Raw genomic sequence first — 25,475 nt, forward strand, 5'->3', positions numbered from 1 at the left:
GTCACCCACAGCGCTGCTTCCTTATTTTCTACTTTCCCCATGTGAAACGACATCCACTGAGGATGAAAATGGGTTGAAAGATTGGAAAAGTGACAAGAAGTCTCTATCATGTATTCATATCTTGGTTGCTTTTGTGTTGTTTGTTGAGTTATGGGAAACAGTCGCCGGCTCCAAAAGTTATGACATTAAATGGTTCATTAGACAAGAACAAGACATAAACTTTCTTTCCAGAAACAGAAGAAGACAAATGATACATAAGAATCCTGAATTACAATCTAAGCTAATTTTTCCCATCCATTATCGACCATCAATGGTCGAGCCCCGAAACCAGCGGGAACCCCATCCATCATACAATAGTAATTTGGAATAAAGAAAAGGGAGCTTTCTTCTCCCGGACTATCCAATATCGCCCTCACTGAATAGTGACAGTCATGTCTTTCTCGACAGTTGGATTGTATGCCGCGAATTCAGTTGACAGCTGTTGAACCGAGTCGGCCTTGGTGTCGGCTGCGAAGCCCCTGTGTGTATGTATGTCAGACCAAGCAAGCACCTCAGGACTTTCAAGAGAGAATTACTTGAGCAAAGCTATAGAGAGCAATCTGTTAGCACTGCCACTACCCAAAACGCAAGGATGACTAGGGATAACTGCTTACTGTAATTATGGGTGATCTTGCCACCCTACCAGAAACGGCCAGTTAGTAACATATAGATGTGCCAACGCTGTTCAAAGCACCCGGTCACATACAGCGTCCTTAACTGATTGCTTTGCCTGATCAACCACCGAGTCAGGGGTACCTGAAGGGAACGTGACCAGAATCGATTCGGCCAGGGCCAAGGGGAGCAACCCCAAGACGGTAACAGTAGCAGACAACTTCATGGTGAAGAAATCGACACAGGGTAATATTTCCTAAAAAACCGATGATAGTATTACAAAGGCCCAGATTCAAGTACCAGTGGTTGTAATATAGAGATAGAGGCGATGAAGAAGGAGTTGTACCTAGTCAAGTTGGGAGAGTAAGGTGTGACTGCGTCATACTACCTGGAATGCATTGCCCGAATAGGGTTAGTCGGTAACGGATAAGGAACCAGAGTCTCAAACTAGTGCGCTGACTCAGCCAGTCACGCCGCGGCGCTGACGCTTTCTATTCTTCGGACCTCGTGAGCGCAACTTCCGCAATTCTGCCTGCCTCTCCTGCTCCCTGTTCGCTTCCCTTTCCCTCGCTTCTTCCCGGCCGATTTTGGCTGCTTTGCTATTTTCCTGGTCATTCTGGTCGAGCTTTGATTTTCCTATTCAGCTGGTTTTCTTTTCCTTTGGTCCCCTCTGCACCTCCGATCTCCCCATCGAGGTGTGTAACTGCTGGGGGTATTTCCAACTTCACTCCGAGACCTTCCCCCCTCCCCTCCATCTCTCATCCACTCCCCTTCGCCCCGGTTTGGTTCCTCTACTAGTTATTGTCTACTGGAAGGGTCAATCAGTACGGGTGATTGTATGAGATAGATTGATTAACACTGGGTTGACGGGGTGTTGTAGCGCGGGTTCTTTGTTGACTTTCGGGTTCTGGTGGAGGATTTGCGCTTGCGGCCTCCTGTTGTTGTCTCAAGTCTGACCAAGATAGCTAGCAAGCATTCTACAAGTTCCGACAGCTCTTTCCATCTCTTGCACTCAGGAGATACGTTTATCTGGAGAGAAACAAAGCACGCGGATATAGGAATCTTTATATACGGTGGTAAAAGGGACAAAGCCGGGGAAAAAAGATCAGAGGAGAAAAGAAGAGAGAAAACAAAGCAATAAGAAGGACAAGTTTCTAACAAGAAAGGAGAAAAGGGAAGAAAGTCAAGAAAAAAAAGCAAGAAAACAACAAGAAGATAACAAAGTCCAAGGAAGAGGAAAGGAACTGGAAAATTCAGTGAAAAAACAAATAATTAAATATAAAGAGGAGGATTCAGAGGAAAAAGAACAAACACAAGGAACATAAATATTCTTTCCGAGTGTTACGCCCTTCTTTAGCGCTTGTCCATTGTTCATTTCTTTCTTCTTTGTCGATACCCTTTTCTTATTCTCACTTGCCCCCTGTTCCCCCTTCATCAGCCTCACCAGCCTTTGTATCTGCCCACCATGTCATCCGGGTTGGCCTCCGACGAAGTTGCCGAGGACTACAAGAATTCCTTGGAAGATCTAACCAACAATGACAGGTTTCAGATCAGCAATCTGACTGTCATAGCCAAGGAGAACACTGAACATGCGATGGCCATCTCCCGCGTGTTGGAGAACCACATTCGAACAGTAGGTGACACGCTCTCAGAATACCACCGGTTGGGCCCTCGTCGAATCTGACGAGGGCGCTCAACCCGTCTGTAGTCTCTCTTTGGGATGAACGAATTCTAATCTGCTCTGTAGACTCCGCCGGCTCAGAAATTGCCCGCCTTGTATGTAGTCGATTCGATTGTCAAGAACGTAGGCACGCCCTACACTCTGTTCCTGGGTCGCAATCTGTATCAGACCTTCATGAACGCCTACACACTGGTCGATTCGCAGACGCGCAAGAAGTTGGATGAGATGCTCAAAACCTGGAAGGAGCCGGTGCCGGGTTCCCTCGACACCAGGCCCGTTTTCCCTCCAGAAATCACTCGCAGTATTGAGAGTGCTCTGATCAAAGCAAGGACTGCAGCGCTTCAGCAGCAGCAGGCTCGAACTCAACAAGACATTCTCGCTCGCGGTCGAGTTGGCACTCCTCCAGCGTGGAACAGCACTCCGACACCACCGCAAGGCATGGGCCGCCATCCACCTGCTGCAAATCAGGCTTTACCCATGCATTACCAGCGCAATGGCTCTGGTCACGGATATCCACCATCGGTAAGTATCATCTCACATTTTAGTACAGTGGCGGAAGGTCTCATTTGATTAGCAGGGTGAATCGTACTCTTCACGGGGGACCCCGACTCCCCAAGCCCAGCCACGTACAACAGAGGTTGATCTCGCGGCTCTCAACCGAGATATTGAGGCTCTTATTGCCACCGCCAGAAGCGATTTTGCCAATAATCCACTAGACCCCTCGATACAGCAACGACTGAAGGCTCTTTTGGATCTTCAGGGTATCTTGCAACGGCAAGAACTCACCCAGGAGCAATTGAGACTCGTCCGCGACCAGGTTTCAGCTCTCGCTCCGAAGCCTGCAATTCCGGCTCCTCAAGTTATTGCTCCAACTGTTCCGGCTGTTTCAACGCCCCCCATGGCTACTCCCCCAGCCCAAACACTTTCGCAACCTTTACAACAGCTCCTCAATCCTGGCACGCTTGCCGGGCTCCTCAAAGCTACTGCTACACGTCAGCAGCCGACTCCGCCGCCTCAAATCCACAATATCCTACCACAGATGCCCACTAATACCACCGCGCCGCAACCATCCGTCAGCGCCGCACCAGAAAATCCTCTCATTGCAGCCCTAAGAGCGCAGGGCTTACTTCCACCGGCCTCGGCACCTCCAGCCGCTTTCACTGCTGCTCCGCCACCAAATGTCGCGCCTGCTTTCCCACTAATCGTACCGGGTCAGGTGCGAGTCACGCCTCCCGTCGCGACGCCGCAGGCACAACAAGGTACATCGAATGCGCAAATAAACGTTCAAATGAGTACAGCGTCCATCAAGATGTGAGTTTCCTGTGTCATTGCTACATTGGTTTTCCTATCACTGACTTAAACGAACCCCCAGCCCTCGACCAATGCTGCTCTCCAGCCTCTACGAGACCCGGTCAAACCGGTGTGGAACATGCGGTCAACGTTTCTTTGCAACGGAAGAAGGGAAGGAGAAGAAAGCTCGCCATTTGGATTGGCACTTCCGAACCAACCAGCGCATGTCTGAGGCAGCTAGGCGGGCCCAAAACCGCAGCTGGTACGTTGATGAACGGGTAAGTCACGCACCATTTCCGAACCAGTTATCCTGCAGTACTAACTATCTCCAGGATTGGATCAAATCCCGTGAGGCGGGAGATGAACAAGACCTTGCGGAGACGGAGGCCTCGGCTGAGGGTGTTGCTGGTGCTGACGGCGCTGCGACGAAGAAGGGGCCTCCTAAGCAGTGGATCCACGCCCCGAATGACGCGACATTGCGAAACACCCCTTGCCCTATCTGCCAAGAGAAATTTGAGTCGACATGGTCAGAGGATGTACAGGACTGGATCTGGCAGGACGCAGTCAAGGTGGGAAGTCGCGTGTACCACGCCAGTTGCTATGCCGAAGTGACCAAGGACGGACCTACGCCAGCCAACCGGGGGACGCCGTCAGGACGAACTGGGACTCCCGAGTCTGTTTTGGGCAAACGCAAGGCCGAGGTGAGTGATTCATCAATGAGAGTTATCTAGAAATTTTTGGTGACTAACACGTATCATAGGGAACCGATTCTCCTGGATCCAATGTACGGATCAAAACAGAGCCCGTGTGATCGGGGTGTACACTCCCTTCTCTCCCTTCTCTTCTTCTCCTACTCTTTGTTGATGATTCTCTGCTTTTGAGCGAAGATGCATCGTTCATTCAGCTTCACGGCTGTATTTTGCATGGGAAGGTTGAATGAATTCCCCTTCCCCTGGGCGTTCCGGGGCAAGTGACGATGGTGATGGATCACAGGACACATACAGCACTCCCGGGCTCGCTGCCTTGTATATAGTATCCCATTGTAGAACCAGATGAACCAAATATCAGGTCATTCATATACATCCTGGATGTCTTCTATGTGATTAATAACGTAGAACCACTATATATAGATACTAACCCCCCCCCCAGTCTTTATAGTCTCGGCGAATGACGTCGGCAAATGAAGCTGCCCCGCTCGGCGCAACTCCGCCCAGCACAGCTAGGATTACTTTTATTCCTGACTTCCCCTCGACATCTATCGAACATTCTTCAGAACCCGAGACATCCGTGCGACTGTCCTGCACTCCTTAGCCTTGTTGATCCCTGTTCAGCATCCAAGAAAATCTCCAGTCCTCCATCTTCACAATGGCTCCCCACAATATCCGGTGGGGTATCATGGGTAGGGACCAATTTCCCCGCATCCAGACCAAACAAACAAAAAGATCCCAGGCTAACGAACATGGATGGCATTGCGCCTCTACAGCTACGGGGTGGATCGCCGAAGGTAAAGCCCCTCCTCCGAAATCTCACAGTCAGCAGATCTATCTAACATCAACACTATAGTCTTCACCCGCGATCTCCTAAGAGACCCCAGCATCCGCAACGTCACCGACGTCTCTCACACCGTCGTGGCTGTAGCATCCTCCTCCAACGCCGCACGAGCAGAGAAATTCATCGCAGACACCGGCATCCCGTCCCCCTGTGCCGCCTATGGCTCCTATGAAGATCTCGTAGCCGACGCCAACGTCGACGTCGTCTACGTCGCAACTCCACACTCCCACCATTTCCAGAATGTCATGCTGGCTCTTAACGCCGGAAAGCATGTACTCTGCGAAAAGGCCTTCACCGTCAATGCGGCTCAAGCCAAGATCCTCTGCGAGACCGCCCAGAAGAAGAATCTCTTCCTCATGGAAGCTGTCTGGACTCGCTACTTCCCTCTCAGTATCCAGATCAGGGACTTGATCAAGCAGGGTGCTATTGGTGAGGTCTTGCGGGTGATCTCTGATAACAGTTTCGGAGACCCGGTCGAGGAGAGATGGGGTACGGAACACCGTATGGTTAATAAGGATCTGGCGGGTGGTTGTTTGTTGGATTGTATGTGGTGTCTACCTACCATTTTCCCTCCTCCCCTGAATGATGACAACGACTAATTGATAACTGACCATTTTCGATCGCACAGTGGGAATCTACTCCCTGACCTGGGTCTTCCAGACCCTCTACCACACCCTCCCCCGGGAGCAACGTAAACCCCCCTCTGCCATTTCTGCCCACATGACCCTCTACCACCTAACCGGCGCCGATGAGGCCACCACCATCCTTCTGAGCTTCCCGACCAGCACCCCCTCCAATCTTCCTCACCCGGGCCAGTCGCAGGCTGTGGCCATGACGCATCTCCGCGTCTCCACTGATCCCGACGAGGCAAACACCGCCCGTCCGGCCATCCGGATCCAGGGTACGAAGGGTGAGATCCAGGTGGATGGACCGGCGTTCCGGCCTGAGCGGTACCGTATCATCCCTGCCAAGGGGAACGGTGAGGTGAAGGAGGTTGAGTGCCCGTTCCCTGGCGATGGCAAGGGAATGTTCTGGGAGGCGGATGAGGTGGCGCGGTGCTTGAGAGACGGGAAGCTGGAGAGCGAGACTCTGCCATGGGAGGAGAGTATTGTGATTATGGAGGTGATGGATGAAGTCAGACGGCAGGGTGGGTTGACTTATCCGGAGAAGATCGAGTCGACTGTGTATCCTACGCAGCTGTAGATTTAGTAGTCATGTAATTCGGATAATATGATCTGGAGTTTCAAGTCTTGTTCATGTGTTACGGTCGAGAATATATACCCTTGGCCTGTATACGCCAGTCCAAAAGATCAATAGCTACATGATCATGGCGGTTTACTTGTCGGACGTTATTCGCATTCCGAAATTACTACTATACAAAACAGAGATATCCCGCCGGAAGGCATGAGTCTATATAAGGACATGAGAAAGACAATTTCCATTCCCGGACAATGCAGGTCGTTTTTTCTGCCTTTCTTCGCCGGCCCGTGAGGGCAATCAAAAAAAGCCTCTACCTCCGGGCAAAGACATAAGCACCGGAACGATGGGTATCACTAAGGTACATCACTCCGGCCTCAGAGGTGAACGTCCTCTGCCATTTAAAGGCATCTAGTTCTGGCGGAAAACACCGAGCAGGCTCTTCCAGACCTGGCCAGGCTCCTGGCTGGCGTCAATGCCGCGCCAGATACCGGTCTTCTTGTAGTACTCGACAACGGGAGCGGTCTGGGCGTGGTAGGTGCCGAGACGCTTCTTGAGGGTATCGGCGTTGTCGTCGGAACGCTGGATGAGGGGCTCGCCAGTAACGTCATCCTTCATCTCCTCCTTGGGGGGGTTGAAGATCTTGTGGTAGGAGCGGCCGGAAGCCGGGTGGACGAGACGTCCGGTGATACGGGCCACCAGAAGGGCATCGTCAATCTGAAGCTCAACGGCGTGCTGGAGCTTCTGCTGGCGAGCGTTAAGCATGTCGTCCAGACGCTCAGCCTGGGCAACGGTACGAGGGAAACCATCCAGGATGAATCTAAAAAGAGGCGCGCGCGCCGTCAGCCAAAAGCAGAATCGCATAGGTATCAGGTTACCAACCCGTTCTTGCACTCGGAGTTGTTGTCAAGCTCGCTCTGGATCATGTTGACCATGATCTCATCGCTGACCAGACCACCCTGATCCATGATTTTCTTAGCCTCCTTGCCCAATGCGGTCTTCTTGGCGACCTGGGAGCGCAGCATGTCACCGGTGGCCTGCACAAGTGGAAATTGACATTAGCATCGGGCTCAAAAGCAATTTTTATAACATCCCAGTGATTGATTTACCAAGTGGCAGACACAGTACTTCTCCTTCAGTCGGGGAGCCTGGGTACCCTTGCCTAGTTTGGAGAATCGGTCAGAATTCCGGCAGGACGGAAAAGCAGGGAACAAGAGGATGCGAAAAGAGTCCAAGGATTGTCAATGGAGAACATACCGGCACCAGGAGGTCCCATCAGGATGATGCGCATCTGCTCAGCAACCGACTTGGGCTTGACCTGGTTGCTGAGGCGGCCCTCCAACTCCTCAACACGAGCCTCCAGCTTTCCGATAGTGTCCTTCAGGCCGTTGACGACCTCGTCCGTAATGGGAGCCATTGTGATGTGAAAAGAGGAGAGGAAAGATAGGACGCTTCAAGAAAGTGTCCGGAAAGGGAACAGGAGGGGAAGGAGGAGAGAAGAGAGGAGAGAAGTGGCTAGGAATGAGGAAGAGATATCAACCAGACCGGGGAAAGGGAAGGGAACGGAGAAAGTGCATGTTGGGGGAGAAAAGAGGCCGACCGGAGGGAGTGGAGTCTCCCACCCGAGGTTCCTGCGCCCTGGGAAATTCGCCTCGAACGGCACCCTAGTCTTCGGGGTTCTGATCGGAGGTGTTTGGTAGATCCTCAATTGCCTTCAGAGGCGTCCATTGACCCGGAAGCAATCTCTCATCTCCAACATGACGTCCTTTCTTTGAGCCAATCTCCACTGGTTTGAGCCTTGAAGGAGTCCAGCTTGGGACTAGTCCCGGAACACGTGTCCCGTATTGTATGCCTGAGGCAAAAAGGCACCAGTAATGTAGATGTGTGGCTGATGTTCAGGTGTCGAGGTGTCAATGTCCAACCATCAGCCACTCAAATGTGGCTCAAGCACGGAGCTCCAATGAATCCAGAGGCTCTCCGTTGATCCAACCAACAACAGCTTCCCTCTTCATCGTCATCGCTCCTCCTCCTCCTTCATCTTCCCATCTTCATCCCCTTGCTTATCCCGCAACAATCCCTCCCACTCTCTTCTGACATACCCTTCATCCTCCCCTCTCAATCCTATCTCTCCACCGGTGACAGCTCGTCTCGCGTTCCTTCTGTCTCCGCCATGCCTGCCACCACGGCGGACGCCCTCTCCCTCGTTCAGCGCACCGTCACGGTCGCTCCTCTAGTCCTTCTCTCCGTCGCAGATCACTACGGCCGCTCGGCCAAGGGTACCCGGAAACGTGTGGTTGGTGTGCTGCTGGGTGAGAACTCGGGTCAGAATGTCCGGGTATCGAACAGCTTTGCGGGTGCGTCATTGACCTTTTATTACCTTCGGTATCTCTTTCAGTGTCCACATGCTGACAGTTCCTCTCCCAGTGCCCTTCGAGGAAGATGAGAAGGATCCCTCTGTTTGGTTCCTAGATCACAACTTTGTCGAGTCGATGAGGGACATGTTCAAGAAGATCAATGCTCGTGAGAAGCTGGTTGGGTGGTATCACTCGGGCCCGAAGCTGCGGGCCTCGGATTTGGAAATCAACGAACTCTTCAAGCGCTACACACCGAACCCTCTGCTGGTGATTGTGGATGTCCAACCGAAGGAGGTTGGCGTTCCTACGGATGCTTACTTTGCCGTGGATGAGATCAAGGATGTGAGTAGCAATGCGCGCCATCGTGACGGGCCTCGTCTGTGGACTCTTTTGAACTAATCATCACAATCTCTGTAATAGGATGGCACCACAACATCAAAGACCTTCGTCCACACCCCGTCTATAATCGAAGCCGAGGAAGCAGAGGAAATTGGAGTGGAGCACCTTCTCCGGGATATCAGGGATGTCGCTGTCGGAACCCTCTCTACCCGCATAACGTCGCAGCTTCAGTCGCTGCAGGGCCTGCACCTGCGTTTGCGCGACATCGGCCAATACCTGCAGAAGGTTCTTGATCACGAACTCCCCGTCAACCACGCCATTCTGGGCAATCTCCAGGACGTCTTCAACCTCCTCCCCAACCTTACCACACCAGCCGCCACGCCGCGCATCAGTGGCGCCCCCGAACAGCCGTCGGAGAACAGCGAACTCGCACGGGCCATGAGCATCAAGACCAACGATCAATTAATGGCGATCTACTTGAGTAGCTTGATCCGCGCCATCACCGCATTCCACGACTTGATCGAGAACAAGATCCAGAACCGGCAGCAACAAGAAGAGAATGAGCTGAAGAGGGAGCAAGAGGCCAACGCGGCCAAAACTGAGAAGGAGGCCGCGAAGAAGGCCAACAGCACCGCCAATGGAGAGCAGAAGGAGGGTCAAGACAAGGAGAAGGCCAAGAAGAGCCAGAAGGAGTAGACGGGTCAGGGACTCTATGCGATACGATCATCTAGAACAATGCAGTCCATCGAATGTATATTACGGTAATCTCTACGCGGCCGATTGCGACCTCGGGGGCATCTGCTTGTTATAGGCCAGCAACGATGCTGCTATATCATCTGTATTGGTAGGATATATCCTCGGAGCAGCACTTGCGTGAGATATTGTCGAGGGTGAATTTATGGAACTGCAAGCTCCGAAAGCTTTCATAGTGGACTCCACATTTTGGAGCCGTTCACAAGCGGCACAGTAATAGTAGTCTTTGTAGACCGGCACGTATCCAACAGACGATCATCCCACTGCCCTGCACACGTCATGCCATAGCGTTGCTGGGTCATCTTCCACGTAATGGCTCCCAGCCATCATGACTCAGGTCTGAATAACATCGAGGGCCCCTCCACCACGATCCTCAATGGGACCTAGTCAATGAGACAATGAGTAGTGTTCCACTCCTCAGTACACAGAGACAAAGCATACCATGCATGTACTCCACCCAGAAGAAGGACAAAGAACAAAACACCCAAGAATAGGTTTGAATCCCTTCACCGACTCGAAACATACAACGAAAAAAGCCAGCCTAGAGCCTTCATCATCCACCCCACCCAGCACACCAGCCCGCCAATTCCTCCGCACTGACAATGGAAACAGACCTCCCTTCTCCGCCCCCAAAAAGACCCGGACACCGCACGGCCAGGCAACAGGCCAGAAGGTGCTTGCACACGGGGGGAGAGGAGCGAGTGGAGTTCCTGGTGAACGAACCCCCGAACGGAAAGTGGTTGTCCTTTGTTACGGATAGGCTATCGTGACCAGTGGTGGAGGATGAATCCTCCTCTTCGGATCCATCGGGTCCTGAGTCTCGAAATGCATTCAGGGTAAACGTAGGACACGTGCAGTTCCAGGCCTTTAGGCGGACTTCGTAGCCTTTTGGGTCTGGTTCTTTGGTGTGATATGATGAGGTTGAAGTTGAGGTGGAGAATGGGTCGCTTTGATCGGGGGAAATGGTAGATGCTGAGCGAACATAAAAATAATCATGTATGTCTTTGGTGGTAGCATTTGTTGTTGAGGAATGATGGTGGGCTGTAGGGTGAGATGTTTGACTGCTGCTGGTATTGGTCGTGTCGTTGCAGATGAACCGGTTCACTAGATTCCTATCCAGGATGTCCAGAGCGAGAAGAAGCTCATTTGGAAAGATGCAGTGGAGTGTTAACATTATTGTCTTAACTTCTGCCATTTGGGATGGAGGGAGAGTAGAGAGGGGTGTGCGGTGGTGGTGTCGGGCTGGTGGTTGATGCCGGTGGTCATGATTACTGTCTACGGGCGGGATGGTGAAGGTGGAGAGGTGGGAGATCAATTGATCGATAAATTGGGCAGTTGAAGGAATTGTTTGGGAGGGGAGTTGATGGTCTGACTGGTTTTGAGACGCCATTGGGGAAAGTGTAGCTGGAGATGAAAAGTGTAAGATAGTTCTGGATAGTAGAAAAGGGCGCGGGAAGGTTACAACCCGATTGATTAGGGAATTTCGCTGTCCTCGATAAAAGGTCGCATGTTACTAGCATCTCACAAGTATGATATCAATAGAATCTTGAAAGTTTAAATGGTGATAGCTAATGGAAAACCCAGCGTAGGCATTGTTGAATCCATCAAATCTCGAATTGGTCCGAACGCGACAGGACGCTAAGCTGAAGTACTATGGAATCATTGCATCGAGGTATCCGCACACTAGAAAGAATATATAATCGAACAACACAACTACCATTTCAACCGCTACACGACTTCCAGCAGATTCAAGCCCAACCTATGAAGCGTCTTTCTCAAGAGAAGCGCCCCCGCCCCCCCCCCTAAGCAGATCGAGGCCGCTTCTGGCAACTGGCTTTTGTAATTCTCCCAGAAATAACCCTATCTTGCGCACTTCCCGAAGGTCTTGCTGACCCGTTGTCTTCCGTGCGGGCACTGAGTCGTGTTTGTGTTCCAATGTCTCGTACAGGTGTGTCCGGCCGTGGTCCAGCGTCATATGGCTCGGGTATAATATCTGGCTTGAGGGGAATGATAGCTCGCCCTGTGAGGACCTCTCTCGTCTTTCGGCAGACAAGTCTAAGCCTGACCTCGGCATGTTGAACCTTTTTCCCCGGTTTCAGCCAGACAAGGGGCCCATCCCCCTCAGGTATGACCAGCTGGTCGTCGACTGTCCATTTCAATCTTCGTCCCTTTAGGTGAATGGATTGTTCCAGGCATACAGCATTATGAGGCGCGATGCTCATCGAACCTGGGCCAGGTTCTGGGGAAGAGCCCCTTGGGGAGCCTGCATCCGGGCCGCCATGACATCCAAGGTTGCTGGGCGGTTCATCGTTGTCAGTTGCCTGCATGGACGGAGCCTGATCTTCCTCCCAGACCCCTGATCCAAGATCTAATGGCCTCTCGAGAGGCACACGGTGGTAGACCGCCCAACAGACGCGATCATGGTAGGGAGGCTTGAATCTTTTGTGGTTATCCACACCAAAATCCAGACAACTTTCCAGCGATCCATAAGTATTGGTTTCCATGTCGTTTTGATGTGCCCACTTATTATCTGGTCCCATGACAGCACAGGTGTAATGGCCCATCTGAATGTCCGTCTCATGTGGCTCATGGAATACTATGCCGAAAAGTTCATAACGAGCGCAGCCTTCGATTTTCACTGTATCACTCAATAAGCCAGGTGGGAGTTCTATGTCTTTTTGAAGCCAGACTGGAACCCTAATTCTCCTGGGCTCATTCGTGATCTTGTCGTATTTCATTCTGGGAAATTGAACAAGAAGAACTTCAGGGAGGTATAAAGCCTTCTCAGACATAATATGATCTGTCTCTTGCCTGCACTTGCCACACTTTCCCTTCAAATGCTCTGGCTTGTCTAGCAGTCCTTCCTCGATGTTTGCGTACCCAGGCATATTTTCATCCTCAGGAGCATATACCATGAAGAATTTTTCATCAGGCCGATTCTTTGATCTCCCGCATTTGCAGCACTTGTCGTTCCTGCTCACTCGAATCTTGAAGATATCGTTCAGTTCGCGGCGGCTATATTCAAGTTAGTATCGGGGGGTGTGGCGTACGTATGAAGAAAGAAAGAACCTTACCCCTGTTCATCTACCTCTACAAGTAGCTGCTGGAATATGCTTTCCATGAAATCACGCGCATCCTGCTGCCCTTCGATATAACCCTTCCAGGAGGTCTTTGCAAGTATTCTCCACAACGGTTTCAGGCATCTCTGTAATCTCTGCGTTCCATCATCCTTTTCGACCCAATATAGATAATAAAGACGATAGAGACAACAAGTCAAACACTTCTGCAGTTTTGGAGTACACGCTTCGTGGGTTTTGCGATATTTTATAAGCCATTTCAGAAAGATAGGCGTATTCATAAGTACAACAAGCACCACGTTCCGGTAGCATAAAGTACCTGGATTTTTGAATCCCCTGATTTTCTCCCGACTGAATCCCAGAGGGACCCAGCCAGAGGTAATAAGGTCATCCTGCCAGTCATTTAGTCAAGTAATCTTTGGCTAGCTCGGCCATCCATGAGTACATACCGATTCTGGTGACTGTGACAGCCGTCGATGTGGTAGTTCCGGTTCCGGTTTTGGCTCGCTCATATCTTGGACTATCAATATCTTTCGTTCCTTGTCCAGCGAATAGTAAATATAAAGACAGCTGTATGAGTGTATAGCTCGAGAGTAGACGAGCTTAGCAGGATGAAAAGGTGTTCTGTATCATGATCAAGGAACATGCCCGCAAAGGAGAGTGCTGCTCGCTTTATATTTGAAAACCACATAGCGACAAGGTGGGAATGAAAGAAAATGCATCATCTCGTTTGCACTTGGTGCAGGGATCTCTTCGCCCTCTGATCTCTTTGAACTGCTTAAATCGAGACAGCCTTGCGCGCTATTCAATGAACGGTGCCGTGTGGTCATTTGTTTCCGATGACAGCATTGCTATTGACTCAAAAGTAAACATAGAGATTCAAAAATATGATCTTATATATAGGCTTTGTTTGAGGATGCTATCCAGACACTGTAGCCCTTGTGAATACAGAGAAACAAAGGACCATACAGCTTTGCAGCGGTCATTGTCGACCACCTCTATAATGGCCAGGTCTCTCAGAATAGAAAATTAGGATGCCTGAACAAAGAAAAATCAAGGTGCCTATTATGGTTGTTCTTCTGGAGTCCATCAGTGTTCCGCATCCTGTTTGTTCGAACTAGTGGGTGGTATAGTCACAGCGATGTAGGCCTGAGGACTTGGGGAACGTTGTACCCATGCATAAGGAGCTGAGCAGAAAGAAGCCCCAACATATCTATCTAAGAAGTGTTCAATTGAAGTTTCCGGGTCCTTGATTTCCTATTCAGTACTGCGTAGTAGACATTAGAGTCACATGATAGAACAGATGTCACATGTTAATATCACTCTGCGACTCTTGCTTCCTTCATCATCACACATCCAATGCCCATGTGACGTGTTCAGCTATTACAGGACATCGGATACTGATTTCCTTATTCTACCAGCAGCTGCTCACTCAAGTGTTGTACGGAGCGATTCAGCGCAGGGACTGGGTCCCGATTACGGAGTACTTGCATCCTAGTTTGCTGTATGGCCTTTGCAATGACGTCCTGAAAAACTCCCGACGGCCGAGATCGAGTGGGGTTCAACCCAAGTTCTGGCCGGCTGCCAGACCACCCGCGCGGAAATGAGAATTCCAGACTTGACCAGTCAGGTACACCCTGACCCGGTCCGGCAGACAAATCCATAGTACCCAGCCCTGGTACTTGCGACAAGGACTACAGGTTTCCGGCCAGTCCAGCCTGGGTAGATTACCCTTAGTTGGTTCTACGGAGGTAGCGAACGATGACGGGGCTGGCGCCCTCTACGACAAATGAGATGGACGTGAGCTCTAAGAGTTGTCTCGAACACGGGAAGTTTTCGAACAGGATTATTGCAGCGGGATACGGCACCTGGCCGTTCAACGGTTGTGTCAGTGTCAATGGTTCAGTAGATAGGCTATGATGACGGGTATCCGTTGGAATCAGTTCACCACTGGTTGTTAGGAGAGGCGCCCAGCTATGATGGTCAAACCGTCCATGTCACACGAGCCCGTTGCCAGTGTGCTTCTGCTGTGTCCGTTTGGTCCTTCATGTGTGCTTTGGGAGGATCCGATTCGATCCGCTTTCCTGCTCATGTATGTCAATAAAGCGGCAGGGATGAAGGGTTATCTGAAACACTTAACATGACCATTGTATAGTACAAGTTAAGTTACTATTCGCTCCCTCATCAGCCGCTTTCCCTCCGTCATCCTCTCCCCCTCCAGCCCAAAGTGATACGTTCAATCTACCACCAAACCAACCAACCTATAGCCGAACACAACCAGGATGGAGAAGAGAACCTGACGCGAAACCAGGAAAAAAAAAAGAAAAAAAGGAAATGTCCTTCGAGTCTAGACCACCCGTCTTTCACCGATGAACTGGTTCTTGCTAGTCCAGTAGTGTCCGGAAAATATGCATCGCGATATTAAATTCCCCTCCCTCCTCTTTCCCTAAGTAATAAAGTATACTCTCCCATTGTTCTGTCCTTCCTCGATCGCGATCCAAAAACCTTCTAATTACTAGATCATGGATACTAAAGTAGACTTAACTTTGGTCGAACAGACAATAAGACTCCTCTCTCAACCAAGATAACCCACGACTAGATAAATTAAATCATTTCTAGACGCGTGGTAATTTCCTACCTTTCCCCACAACCCGGCCTCGGTTTTGGTTTCATCTGGTCATCAAGTGGAGCGGAATTAATTTACCACCCAAACAAATTGGCCTTTCCTCCCGACAGCCCGGACGGACCCCTTCAAACCAAACCAAGACCAAACCAAACCAAACCACCCCTCTTCTTCCTTTCTCACACCACTACGTAGTACTCCTCTCCCCCTCTTCGTTTTCTTCATCATCGTCAGCTAGATAGATACTAGACTCGAACTAGAACTAGAACTAGACCGGCATCATATATTGATGACACCGGGACGAGCTTTAATTAATCTCACGCTCCAAGTCAATCTCTATCGGCTATCTCACCACAAAACTTTCCGTTGGGTCGGTCCTCTCTCTCTGTGTTCTAGTTTAGTCTAGTCAAGTCTTTCGACTTTCTTTCCTTCTGACCGACCACATGGTCTGATTCGGGAGAGAGAATGATAGACGAACATACACAGAGCAAGGTAAGAGAGCTGAGACCCAGTCCAGGAGCGTCGCAATTCCAAAAAAGACAGAGGGGCCATTCTATCCTTGGTTCTAATCCAAAACCTTCCATTTTACATTTTACATTCACAAAGTAAATAATGTAACCACTTACTTCACACCATTCTCGCTCTCGCTCTCTGTCTCCCTCCCATGTGAAATGGATGGTTAGCGAACCTTTGACCCATCGGGCCATTCTCCTCCGTAGCAATCAAAGTCCAACTACGAAGGAAGTTGTTAGATAACACTTTAAACCTGCATCTAATCTGTGACGAACCATGGTTTCCTGCAGATTAACCAAGTCGGAAAACCCTTACTTGAGAATTATAGAAAAGAAAAAAAAGAACGCAAAAGTGGATGATAGATTCGGGCGGAGTACCTCAATCGCGGAATTGCGTTCTCTCTTGTGAGTGACCTGTCTGCCAAAATTTCCATAAGTAGCTAAAGTAACTAACGGAGTTCTCCGTAGGTCGGGTTCGGTTTGGTTCGGTTTTCTTATTTTTTATATTTATTTACTTTACGTTAGCTCTCCATTCAACATTAATATTATCCAGGTAGCTGGGACGGCGCTGCCAGTAGAAGGATAGTACCAGTACCGGGTTTTGCTCGGTCGGTTTTTTGCCTTAGTTATTTAGTTAATGACTTAGTGATTAGCTTTCTTTCTACTCCAGACACATCTATCTAGTGAGTAGATACTTACTTTGCCTTGGGTTTGTTCAATTGCCATTAAAGGTAAAATGATTATTGGCTTGTGCTGTCGAGGCAAAAGGTAGGAAGACTTACTGCGCAAGTAGTTAGGTATCCCCAGTAGTATAGTATGTATGCATAAAGGTAGGTTCGTTTGTTCGTGTTCAGCTGTGAGTGATCGGCTGAAGGGGAGGGGTAGGATACAGTTGGTGGTAGATAGGTCCCACCATCAATTCCTTCCTGCAGGTCAGTAACTAACTGACTGACCAACTACGCACCAGTAGATGCAGATGCAGAGACCGGCAATTGAGAACAGGTCATACAAAGTACTGCATAAAAAAAAGAAACTATAGAAAGGGAAGGAAGGGAGGGGGGTGATCGAAAAACTAAAGATACTCCCAAAATTCGGGCCTACAGTATATGGAGTATACAAAACAAGCAAATACCCAGAGGGAAGGGGGCGAAAAAGCAAAAGCAAAACAGAAATGAAAAGACATGGAAGCAAGGCAACGAACAGGAGAAGGGAAGGAAGAAAAAGACATGGATAATTCTTCCATGGACTTTGTATGGGTCTTGTTTAGTCTGCCTTGGGAAGGTGACAGCTGAGTTCCTTTGCCAGCATCCACATAAACCCACTTTGCGAGGGTTGAACGTGAGATAAAGCTCCCTAAATCACTTACTGACTACCTAATCATCTTACAGAGGGATAATTGCGGAGTCGGAAAGCCACACACTATACATCACACAATGCGAGTATCAGCACTCGTTGGAACGGAGGCTCGCCCTTTTTTGAAGCTGGGCTATATCTAATCTATACCATGGCCTTTGGAAATGATGGATACGTACTAATACCACTAGTTACTACCGTAGCAAATGGGCACCTAATCAAAAGGAATCAATTCATCTGGTAGTACAGCGTATTGCTGTAGATACCGGAGTAGAGTTGGGATAATTGCAAGCTCCCTCCAAAGTTCGCATCTTGATGCCAACAAAGTACCTGCTTCGGTGGCAGCCAATTCTAGGCCTCCAGTTGACTCGGAGATCCACTCAGGTTGGGCAGCGCCGAGCGAGTATCAAGCGTTCTGCTCCAGGCTCCATAGCCACGGGACCACCTTTCAGCTTTGCCACGAAGCGGTGATCCAATGCCCGTTTCGATTTGTCTTCCAGCCCAATGCAAGCCTTCCGATGTCTGATTTGTAGACTGAAACCTATCCGTTGTTCTGTTTCCTCTCCCGGCAGCATGCTTGCCCACAGAATTCCCGGTAACATACTCTCTCTCTCTCTCTCTCTATCTATATTGTTGGGTCACGCCAAAGTCCTAGTATCCATTACTACCACCCTGGCCCTGCCTACCCCACAGGCACAGACCATGCGATTGAAACTTTGGAGTACGTATCTTCAGGAAGGGATAAGGTTGCCTGGACATGGATAGAGTTGGGTTACTAGTATCGACTATCGAGATTATCGGTCACTCGGGCTAGCTGAGTTAAAAAAATATCACACCACCAAGGAGGGATGGATAGGCTAGGATGATCGTAACAATTCCCCAAAATGAAACAAGCACCACAAGACAAGTCCGATGATGATTTCCCAGTTTCAGCCATAGCCGAGTCTTGGCATCTAGATCACGGCATTGCAGTTATTTCTATCTGGCAGATGGGCCGAGGAGATGTATAGGAAATAGAGCGCGGAAAGGAAAGGGGGACAAGTAGATATGGCCCCCGAAGCGGTAGAACCGAACCCTCAAGTCATGACACACGGACATGAGGATGCGACCATGGGTGTGTGGGGGGAAGAGAAGAGAGGGCCCTCTTTGAGGTCGTCGGACATTTTCCTGCGACGATCACTGCGAGCCAGGAATAGATACAGCAATGGAATCCTTGCCCGACTCCACTGGCGTTGGTCCAATGACGGCTGTCAACCACCCTCGAAGCCGTTTGGACTTTCTGGTCAACGTCGCTAACAGACGTACTTACTGCGCTCTAGACTGGAGAAAAGATCCGTCTCCTTCCCAAGAAAGACATGTAGCCCCGTCGACGGCTCAAAGTGCCCAGCGGGTCGGAGTGTGACCGCCTTAACCAGATGTCCACTTCAGTGAGCTCTTGTTCAAAGCTACTAAACATTGGTTGAGTACCGAGTATGCTCAGATGCGGTAAAGACGGAGATGAGCGAGCTTCCTGAACCCTCATTGGGATGCTAATAGACATTTGAACCCCCTCCCAATGCTAGCGGCCGGGGACTGATCTGCTTGTTGTACAACAAGCTTCAAAAGTTTACAGCTGTTTTGACCGAAGTGCAAGAGACATGGAGTGGGAAAAGAAAAAAAACAGAATGAATAAATAAATGAATTGTTTTACAAACTTCATGCGCGTGTAACTCCGAACTTGCCTTGAACACGAGGGGAGGGGCGATAGACCGCAACAAGTCAAGGTCTACTTCTTCAACCAACCGGATGTGGAGGCTGATCTTGCCATCTGGCCACCCGTTACGCAGTGGAAGACTTGAGTACTCCGTACTAGCACTACTACTAGCAGCAGAGACTATAGTACTTTTTGCTTGGCCCCTAAGTACTAGTCAACTATCATAAGGGGTGATGGTTATGATGATCGGCTGGGAAAGCACTTAGTCTGGCCACAATCGGGATTTGGATCATGTTCGTTCGGGCCCTAGACTCGACTCAGCAAGCAGCAGCTTGACGCGTTTCGACAAGAAGAGAATATTGTAGTAGATGCACGAAAAAGTTCTAGACCAACGGCAGAGCATAACCCACAGTTGTTTACGCTATACTTAGTGTTTCGCCTGGTATGGACGGTGGCATCATCATCGTCATTGGGCAATATTGTTGGAGGACAAATCCAAGAGAATGATGAAAGGGAGAGCGAAAGCAGAGTGTTTGTCGATAAAAGTCAAGATCAATCGACAGAAGAGCAAAAAAAGGCCTCATAGAGAGGTTGCCATGATAGTGATGATGATGATGATGATGATGTTTATCGATCGGGTCAAAGCTGGATGTGTTACAGTAACATGGCTCGCGTCACGAAAGGGCCCATGTTTGCGTCGTTCAGAACCATGAATTCTCCGAATGGATCTATCCGGCGGTGACTTACCGCCTCTGGTTCCATGGTAGGTGGACTGCATCTTCTGCGTCACCCTGGATGCCATTGTGTTTTCATGGATTGCTCGTTCGCCAAAACTATAATTGGTAAATTCGCAGCCTGTTTTCCATGGTTTGTCGGTAGAGTCGCACCGAGCTGTTTAGAAAATCAGGAAAGCGGAAGAACAGCCATTGGCAAGTGTAATCAATTCAAGGCAACGCAAATTGAAAGCTACTTTGCACATGAAGTTACTACACATGATGGTAGAATGGTACATGGATACTTTTGAGGTAGGTAGGGTACGCAGCTACCTACGATGCGAATTGCGTTGCCACATCGAGTTGTACGTAATGCCCATTGGAGTGTATACTAGACAACGGCTTGATTACCGGTGAGAGTGATTAGATAGCTGCTAGATACCAATTAACTATAATTACTACTTTACTACAAGTAGTAGTAAACACTCAACGCTGAACAGAGCCAGTTTGAAGGGGAATGGAGATTATTGGAGCATAGAGGTGAGGAAGGAGGAGGGGAAAGTAGAGAGGAGGAGGGGGGGCAAAATGGGACTACTAGTACTTCTAAGAGTATAGTACACAACTAACTACAGTTAGGCTAAAGAAGCCTCGTAGCGAGTAATCCGCCCCTTCACCCCTCTCCCAATAAGGCCCATCAGTGCGAGAGAGAGGCAGAGAGAGAGAGAGAGAGAGAGAGAGAGAGAGAGAGAGCTTCGAAATCAAGCCTCGCGCCCTGCGACCGCCAGTGCGTTTGCCATGTCACTGAGTAATGGAACGGACTAAGCTGGCGTTGTCGGTCCCACTTAGCCTGTCAACACGGGGCCCAAGCTGGTGCTGATTGGGCATGGATGGCCTCTGGTGCCTCCGCCACTCTCGTCGGAAGAATGCTTTTAAGGCAAGCCACCGTTTGACCCGTCTCCACTGGTCCCTAGGTAATCTTGCAGGCTTGCAGCTGCGCGGGAAACCCCTTGTTCCCGCTGGCCCCGTCGTTCGATGTCCAGCTGTGATCCAGGTTCTCCGCAGCCCTCCCTCTTTTTACCCAAACATACCCATTGTTACCCTCTGTTTCCCTGAACCAGAAGATGGTTCTCTGTTAATTATACCTTTGAAAAGGGAATGCTTTACTTTACCTTACCTACTTAGTAGTATGTAGGTAGCAGTGAGCTCCTAGTTAGGACTGGTAGGTGACGGGAGTTAATTGAAAAAAAAATATTGGCATAATAAGCCAGTCAAAAAGAAATGAGAGACGAACGGCACATGGCCCTCGTCCCCTCCTCCCGAAATCACAAGTGTGAAGGACCTACTGTGTTGAAGACGATGTGAATGGAACATTGACCCATCAATCTTTGCCATATGGATACATAGTACCAGAGACAAGCGCAGAGAGAAAAGAGACCGACGCGTCTTTGGCGGCAATCAGTTCGGTTTAGCGAGTCTGGAAGCACGCCGTACCAGCACTTTTGTGGTTCCAGCCCAAACGATCAACAGTTCCTAATTAAATGGGAGCCATCGAGACCCGGAGATCGCGAAATCTCAACCGTCATCCGTGAGGGTTTAACGGGACGGTAATCGAAACCTATGACCCCATAGTATCTGCCACAGGAATAGAACTCGAAGAGCCACAGCGGACTTTGCAACCAGGCAATAATTTGTCGCCGACCAAGATTCTCGGCAACAAGCGCTGGATTTTGAGAGGTACAGAAAAAAAAAAAAAAAAAAAAAAAAAAAAAAAAAAAAAAACAAGACGAAATAGAAGGTCGTGTATACTGTACACTATAGTGAGTGAGATATGGTACCACCTGTTCTCCTATGGCACCATGGCGCCCCTCCTTTAACAGGCAATAGACTCGAGGTGATGGTACCAATATCATAGAAATCCAAATCAAACCTCATACAATTGTTCTTCTTGTTTGAAGAAAGGAAAAGGACCAAAAAATACAAATTTGCCTACATCAGGGTTCTTATGCTTCATACATCTAAGACCCAGAAGAAACAAATGCAAATGCCTGAATAGCTCATCTTAATTATACCAGCTGATTGGGTGGGAGAATCTTTGCGTTCTTGTTATTACCACTACTGTCAGTACTTTGTTAGTAGTATTGACAAGATACCCATATCACTCTCTGCTTGTAACAGGGTCATTGACATGTTGACTGATGGGTTCGGAGAATAAGTGCGTCAAATCCGACAGGGATAAGGGTAGAAACCTTGCCTGCACATGCTTTTGGGAGATGGGGGAGATGGAAAGACAAAACAAGAAAAAGCAAAAACAGGGAAAGGCAAGAAAATTCAAAGAATAACTAGAATACAGCAGAAAAGCAAAGACCGCTCTCCAATCTCTGCTAGCCTGACGGAATAGGTAAATGGACACTAAAGACAACCTTAGGACGCACCTAGCTACAAAGTAGGAACAGAGAAGCGAAGCTTCATATTACCACTTAGAACATTAAGGGAACAGAAAAGCCCACTTACGAGAGATGAACCCGCGTTGATCCACCAGTGCAGGCTCGGCAGAGAACCATTTGCCGCCTTGTCACCTGATTGACAGCACCACGAGTGGATGTATCACTTTTTCCTTTCACTCCCTTGCTGAAAGCTGCCAGATCTCATAGGGACGGATCTCATCACTACAAAATACTCACTCATAATCTTACTTACTTCCACTCTCATCTGAACTGATCAAAAAGGCAAGGCTGTGAGGCAGCCAAATGAGTCAATCTAAATTGGTCACAACATGGACGCTCAGACTTACCCGAAGAACGGGAAAGATATTCATCATGGATGGGACTATGCTGACGTTTGGACCGATAAGGCCAGTCAATTAAGGCATGAAGTGCAGAAAGGTGGACGAGGCGAACTGGTGCTAAAAGACCCCGGATCCTAGTTAGCGCCTGGCTAGCGATATTACCTAGGACGATACTTGCCGTTCCAGGCTTGGGGTTCGTTCGCCGTTGACAGATCCATCCAGACGGTCTGGGACTAATTGGCTGGAGCAACCCATGGCCGTTGGGCCTCGGAAATTTAATTAGATTGAGCGGCGCCCAATCAAAAATACCATGAAGAAAACCGGAAATTCCACAAAAAGGATAAAAAAAAGGGAAAAAAGAAAAAAGAAAAATAACAGTAATTTGAAACAAATTGGAATAAATAAGTAACAAAATTTGTGAGAACACGGGAAGCGAGTAAATGAGCTTTATACTATGGTCCTTCTCTGAAAGCACTGAATTTCTTACCATCTGCTAGCATTAGTTTTGGCTCCCTAAAGAGTAATAATGACAGAAAGTCAGCCGATTCCTTCCCGTCCTTTTCCAAGTCAAAGTGAAAAGTACATCCCCTCTCCCTTTTTCGCCGTTTCGGCCGGCGGGTGGTGGTTCAAAGCCTCCTCTGGGGACTTGACGCCGTCGTCGTTACGCATGCTCCCCATTATCGGCCGTTTTCGCCCTCTGGTTGGAGCTTTTAAGACCATTCCACTTCCCGGCTTAGGGCGGTGGTCTTCTCCACAGGGAGGAACCATGCTCCTCAACCGTCTAATGAGATTATTTCCTCCTAATTTCTGTTCAAGACAATTACCCTAACTAACCTTCGGGTCCTATACCGGGGTTCCCGGTTGTTCAAGGCCAAGTGAAAAACAACTCCCCACCACCTACCCACTATTATTACCCACCTGTGGCTTAGACACTTGCTGCTCACTGCCCTTTCCTTCTCTAGCAATACCAATGCTGCCCCTCCTGAGAGCTACCGAACAGTGTGCTATGCATATACTCCGTACGCAACTTCCTCCTCCCTCCCACACCCACATAAAGCACCTAAGAAGCACCCCAAATGGACCAACCGAGTTCGAGTTAGGATCAGTAGGAAAGTTCGAAGATAATGCGGTCTTAATTAAGATGCAGCACAAGACAGTTTCGATTGTTCTGCCCTTCATGCGTATGCCAGGAAGTATTCCATCCTACAACTCACAAAAACGCTTTTCGGGTATAAAAAACACAGACAAGACATCTATGTACCAATACTACTATCTATACTTCGAAAGGACCAACCGACCTACACCCGGAGTGAGCAGGATAACGCACCTGAATAGAGCATCGTCGTGTGTTAATATCGACTGTGTGTCTCCATCCTGTTCACAGCATTAATATCACTCTTATTATCCATTTATATTTGTATTTTTTTTTTCTCTATCAGTACGTTTATGGTCATGACGACGATGATGTTGACGATTATCATCATGGTCGACCTAAAAGGGACTCGCGTCCCAGCTTGAGCTTTTCTTGGGTAAGTTCGGAGCAGACAGTCAACAAGTCTTGGTAGGAGGTGGGCAGGTACCTTAGGTAAGGCTAGGACGGAGTTGATTGCATCCATCCTGTTTCGCCAGCCAACTCACCAACCAACCAACCGAGTCATTAACATGACCGAGGCTGGGCTCGAACGTTCTTCCGGAGAGGTTTGACCGCCAGTAAGGCCCTTCCCGTCAAGTATAGTACCCGGGTGTGGAACCGTTTTGATAATCATCGCCGCGTTGATAATAATATTTTAATTATTATTTTGGTTAAGCCCAGTGCCGTTTTGATTCTTGCTCTGAATGGGGAGGAGGGGGTGGGATTATTGTTGAGGGAAAGATGAATCTCATCATTTCATTATCATGATGATGATGATCAGTGTTGATTTATTTTATTGTAGTTTTCTTCTTCCTTTTCCCTTCTTTTCCTTATTCCCTCCTTATTGACTTTGTTATGCGCCCACAGACAGTAGTCAAGCCAATGTACCAGATAGATAAATAGGTTACTTTTAGATCCCACTAATGGAAGCACCACAGTATCTGATACTCTTCCGTTGTGACTTGACGGCTGGGCGTGGACCTTAACCCTTTCTGTCTGACTTACTATTGGACTAAAAGGCAGTGAGTGAGGAGGAGAGGAGGAGGAGGAGGGGAGGATTAACGGTTTTCCCTCGAGGGGCAACTGGGATTGAGACAGAACAGGAAAACGGAATAGGATAGGAAGAAGGGGAGGGGAAAGGGTAAAGAAAAAAAAAAGGAAAAAAAAAGAAAAAGGATAAAATAAAATTAAATAAAAAGAATCGAAAATAATAACGACCGCTAACTAATGATCTCTAGTAATAATGTTTATTTATTAAACGGTTTCTCGAACCCACTGGCCCTGGCCTCGCCTCTTCGTTAGCTTCCTTTTCCCTCCCCATAGCAGCAATATTACTGCTGAGCTTCTTATTTGCTGCGCCAACCAGCTGTCAACGGTCCCCGATGATCTCTCTTCTTATGCATCTCCAGACGTTTCATCTGTCTTGTCTGGCCCTTTCTCCCTTTCCCTGACTCTCTTTTCCTTCCCGTCTTCTACTTCTTTACCTCTTCTTCTTCTTCTTCCATTTACCCTCGTTGACTATTCCACTCTGTTTGACTCTTGCTTATACTTAACTGGTGCCCACTGCTACCTCTAGTACATTCTTCAGCCCCAGAAGTATTCTCTTCACTGTTCAGACATACTATATTTTGATCCCTACTATATCTCGCTCGATTCCAGCTTGACGCTATCGCCTCGACACCTATCGGACATATCAACTTTCTCTCCGACCTGAAGGCCCCGTCATTATATATGACAGTCGCCAGGCGAATACTCTTGTCTGCATTATCGC

The 25,475-nt window shown here is 48.9% G+C and overlaps 9 protein-coding genes across 9 annotated transcripts; 4 read left to right on the forward strand and 5 right to left on the reverse strand.

The window, feature by feature from the left end:
• Nucleotides 1-248: 248 nt before the first annotated feature.
• BO85DRAFT_451328 (uncharacterized protein) lies at nt 249-1,011 on the reverse strand. Its single transcript, XM_025660566.1, has 4 exons — nt 746-1,011; nt 654-678; nt 576-585; nt 249-518 (listed from the first exon to the last, which is right to left on the reverse strand). The coding sequence occupies exons 1-4, from the start codon at nt 875-877 to the stop codon at nt 413-415; spliced, it is 273 nt and encodes a 90-aa protein (XP_025513464.1). The 5' UTR covers nt 878-1,011; the 3' UTR covers nt 249-412.
• Nucleotides 1,012-2,116: 1,105 nt separating this feature from the next.
• Nucleotides 2,117-4,433, forward strand: BO85DRAFT_440374 (putative mRNA cleavage factor complex component Pcf11; the record flags this gene model as incomplete). Its single annotated transcript, XM_025658763.1, has 6 exons — nt 2,117-2,284; nt 2,399-2,854; nt 2,907-3,643; nt 3,705-3,900; nt 3,955-4,323; nt 4,383-4,433. The coding sequence occupies 6 exons, from the start codon at nt 2,117-2,119 to the stop codon at nt 4,431-4,433; spliced, it is 1,977 nt and encodes a 658-aa protein (XP_025513465.1).
• Nucleotides 4,434-4,851: 418 nt separating this feature from the next.
• Nucleotides 4,852-6,426, forward strand: BO85DRAFT_425224 (Gfo/Idh/MocA family protein). The gene is made up of 4 exons (XM_025658071.1): nt 4,852-5,021; nt 5,106-5,126; nt 5,186-5,716; nt 5,802-6,426. The coding sequence occupies exons 1-4, from the start codon at nt 4,988-4,990 to the stop codon at nt 6,374-6,376; spliced, it is 1,161 nt and encodes a 386-aa protein (XP_025513466.1). The 5' UTR covers nt 4,852-4,987; the 3' UTR covers nt 6,377-6,426.
• An 81-nt stretch (nt 6,427-6,507) lies between these two features.
• adk1 (adenylate kinase ADK1) lies at nt 6,508-8,151 on the reverse strand. Its single transcript, XM_025660567.1, has 4 exons — nt 7,628-8,151; nt 7,480-7,532; nt 7,253-7,407; nt 6,508-7,190 (listed from the first exon to the last, which is right to left on the reverse strand). Exons 1-4 carry the CDS (start codon nt 7,785-7,787, stop codon nt 6,782-6,784), a joined length of 777 nt encoding a protein of 258 aa, XP_025513467.1. The 5' UTR covers nt 7,788-8,151; the 3' UTR covers nt 6,508-6,781.
• Nucleotides 8,152-8,366: 215 nt separating this feature from the next.
• Nucleotides 8,367-9,997, forward strand: rpn8 (proteasome regulatory particle lid subunit RPN8). Its single transcript, XM_025665224.1, has 3 exons — nt 8,367-8,724; nt 8,795-9,066; nt 9,145-9,997. The coding sequence occupies exons 1-3, from the start codon at nt 8,541-8,543 to the stop codon at nt 9,757-9,759; spliced, it is 1,071 nt and encodes a 356-aa protein (XP_025513468.1). The 5' UTR covers nt 8,367-8,540; the 3' UTR covers nt 9,760-9,997.
• A 120-nt stretch (nt 9,998-10,117) lies between these two features.
• BO85DRAFT_401607 (uncharacterized protein) lies at nt 10,118-11,206 on the reverse strand (the record flags this gene model as incomplete). The annotated part of the gene is made up of 1 exon (XM_025657166.1): nt 10,118-11,206. One exon carries the CDS (start codon nt 11,204-11,206, stop codon nt 10,370-10,372), a length of 837 nt encoding a protein of 278 aa, XP_025513469.1. The 3' UTR covers nt 10,118-10,369.
• A 410-nt stretch (nt 11,207-11,616) lies between these two features.
• BO85DRAFT_425235 (cysteine proteinase) lies at nt 11,617-13,554 on the reverse strand (the record flags this gene model as incomplete). The annotated part of the gene is made up of 3 exons (XM_025658072.1): nt 13,343-13,554; nt 12,891-13,285; nt 11,617-12,831 (listed from the first exon to the last, which is right to left on the reverse strand). The coding sequence occupies exons 1-3, from the start codon at nt 13,403-13,405 to the stop codon at nt 11,619-11,621; spliced, it is 1,671 nt and encodes a 556-aa protein (XP_025513470.1). The 5' UTR covers nt 13,406-13,554.
• BO85DRAFT_73933 (uncharacterized protein) lies at nt 13,431-14,064 on the forward strand. Its single transcript, XM_025665632.1, has one exon. The coding sequence runs from the start codon at nt 13,600-13,602 to the stop codon at nt 13,924-13,926; it is 327 nt and encodes a 108-aa protein (XP_025513471.1). The 5' UTR covers nt 13,431-13,599; the 3' UTR covers nt 13,927-14,064.
• A 1,762-nt stretch (nt 14,065-15,826) lies between these two features.
• On the reverse strand, nt 15,827-16,438 carry BO85DRAFT_73944 (uncharacterized protein). Its single transcript, XM_025665633.1, has one exon. It carries the CDS (start codon nt 16,221-16,223, stop codon nt 15,909-15,911), a length of 315 nt encoding a protein of 104 aa, XP_025513472.1. The 5' UTR covers nt 16,224-16,438; the 3' UTR covers nt 15,827-15,908.
• Nucleotides 16,439-25,475: the final 9,037 nt, after the last annotated feature.

The sequence above is a fragment of the Aspergillus piperis genome (assembly GCF_003184755.1).
Source record: "Aspergillus piperis CBS 112811 unplaced genomic scaffold BO85scaffold_15, whole genome shotgun sequence".
Classification (NCBI taxonomy): Eukaryota; Fungi; Ascomycota; class Eurotiomycetes; order Eurotiales; family Aspergillaceae; genus Aspergillus; species Aspergillus piperis.

Excerpts from the sequence above, each read along its gene's own strand:
- BO85DRAFT_451328 (XM_025660566.1), bottom strand. The coding sequence starts at position 877 with ATGAAGTTGTCTGCTACTGTTACCGTCTTGGGGTTGCTCCCCTTGGCC. Across the intron at positions 679-745 it reads AGCAATCAGTTAAGGACGCT|GGTGGCAAGATCACCCATAA; the intron begins GTATGTGACCGG and ends CGTTTCTGGTAG.
- BO85DRAFT_425224 (XM_025658071.1), top strand. The coding sequence starts at position 4,988 with ATGGCTCCCCACAATATCCGGTGGGGTATCATGG. Across the intron at positions 5,127-5,185 it reads TACGGGGTGGATCGCCGAAG|TCTTCACCCGCGATCTCCTA; the intron begins GTAAAGCCCCTC and ends TCAACACTATAG. Across the intron at positions 5,717-5,801 it reads GGGTGGTTGTTTGTTGGATT|TGGGAATCTACTCCCTGACC; the intron begins GTATGTGGTGTC and ends TCGATCGCACAG.
- adk1 (XM_025660567.1), bottom strand. The coding sequence starts at position 7,787 with ATGGCTCCCATTACGGACGAGGTCGTCAACGGCCTGAAGGACACTATC. Across the intron at positions 7,533-7,627 it reads GATGGGACCTCCTGGTGCCG|GCAAGGGTACCCAGGCTCCC; the intron begins GTATGTTCTCCA and ends TCTCCAAACTAG. Across the intron at positions 7,191-7,252 it reads AACTCCGAGTGCAAGAACGG|ATTCATCCTGGATGGTTTCC; the intron begins GTTGGTAACCTG and ends GCCTCTTTTTAG.
- rpn8 (XM_025665224.1), top strand. The coding sequence starts at position 8,541 with ATGCCTGCCACCACGGCGGACGCCCTCTCCCTCGTTCAGCGCACCGTC. Across the intron at positions 8,725-8,794 it reads GGTATCGAACAGCTTTGCGG|TGCCCTTCGAGGAAGATGAG; the intron begins GTGCGTCATTGA and ends TTCCTCTCCCAG. Across the intron at positions 9,067-9,144 it reads CCGTGGATGAGATCAAGGAT|GATGGCACCACAACATCAAA; the intron begins GTGAGTAGCAAT and ends TCTCTGTAATAG.
- BO85DRAFT_73933 (XM_025665632.1), top strand. The coding sequence starts at position 13,600 with ATGAAAGAAAATGCATCATCTCGTTTGCACTTGGTGCAGGGATCTCTT.
- BO85DRAFT_73944 (XM_025665633.1), bottom strand. The coding sequence starts at position 16,223 with ATGGCCCGATGGGTCAAAGGTTCGCTAACCATCCATTTCACATGGGAG.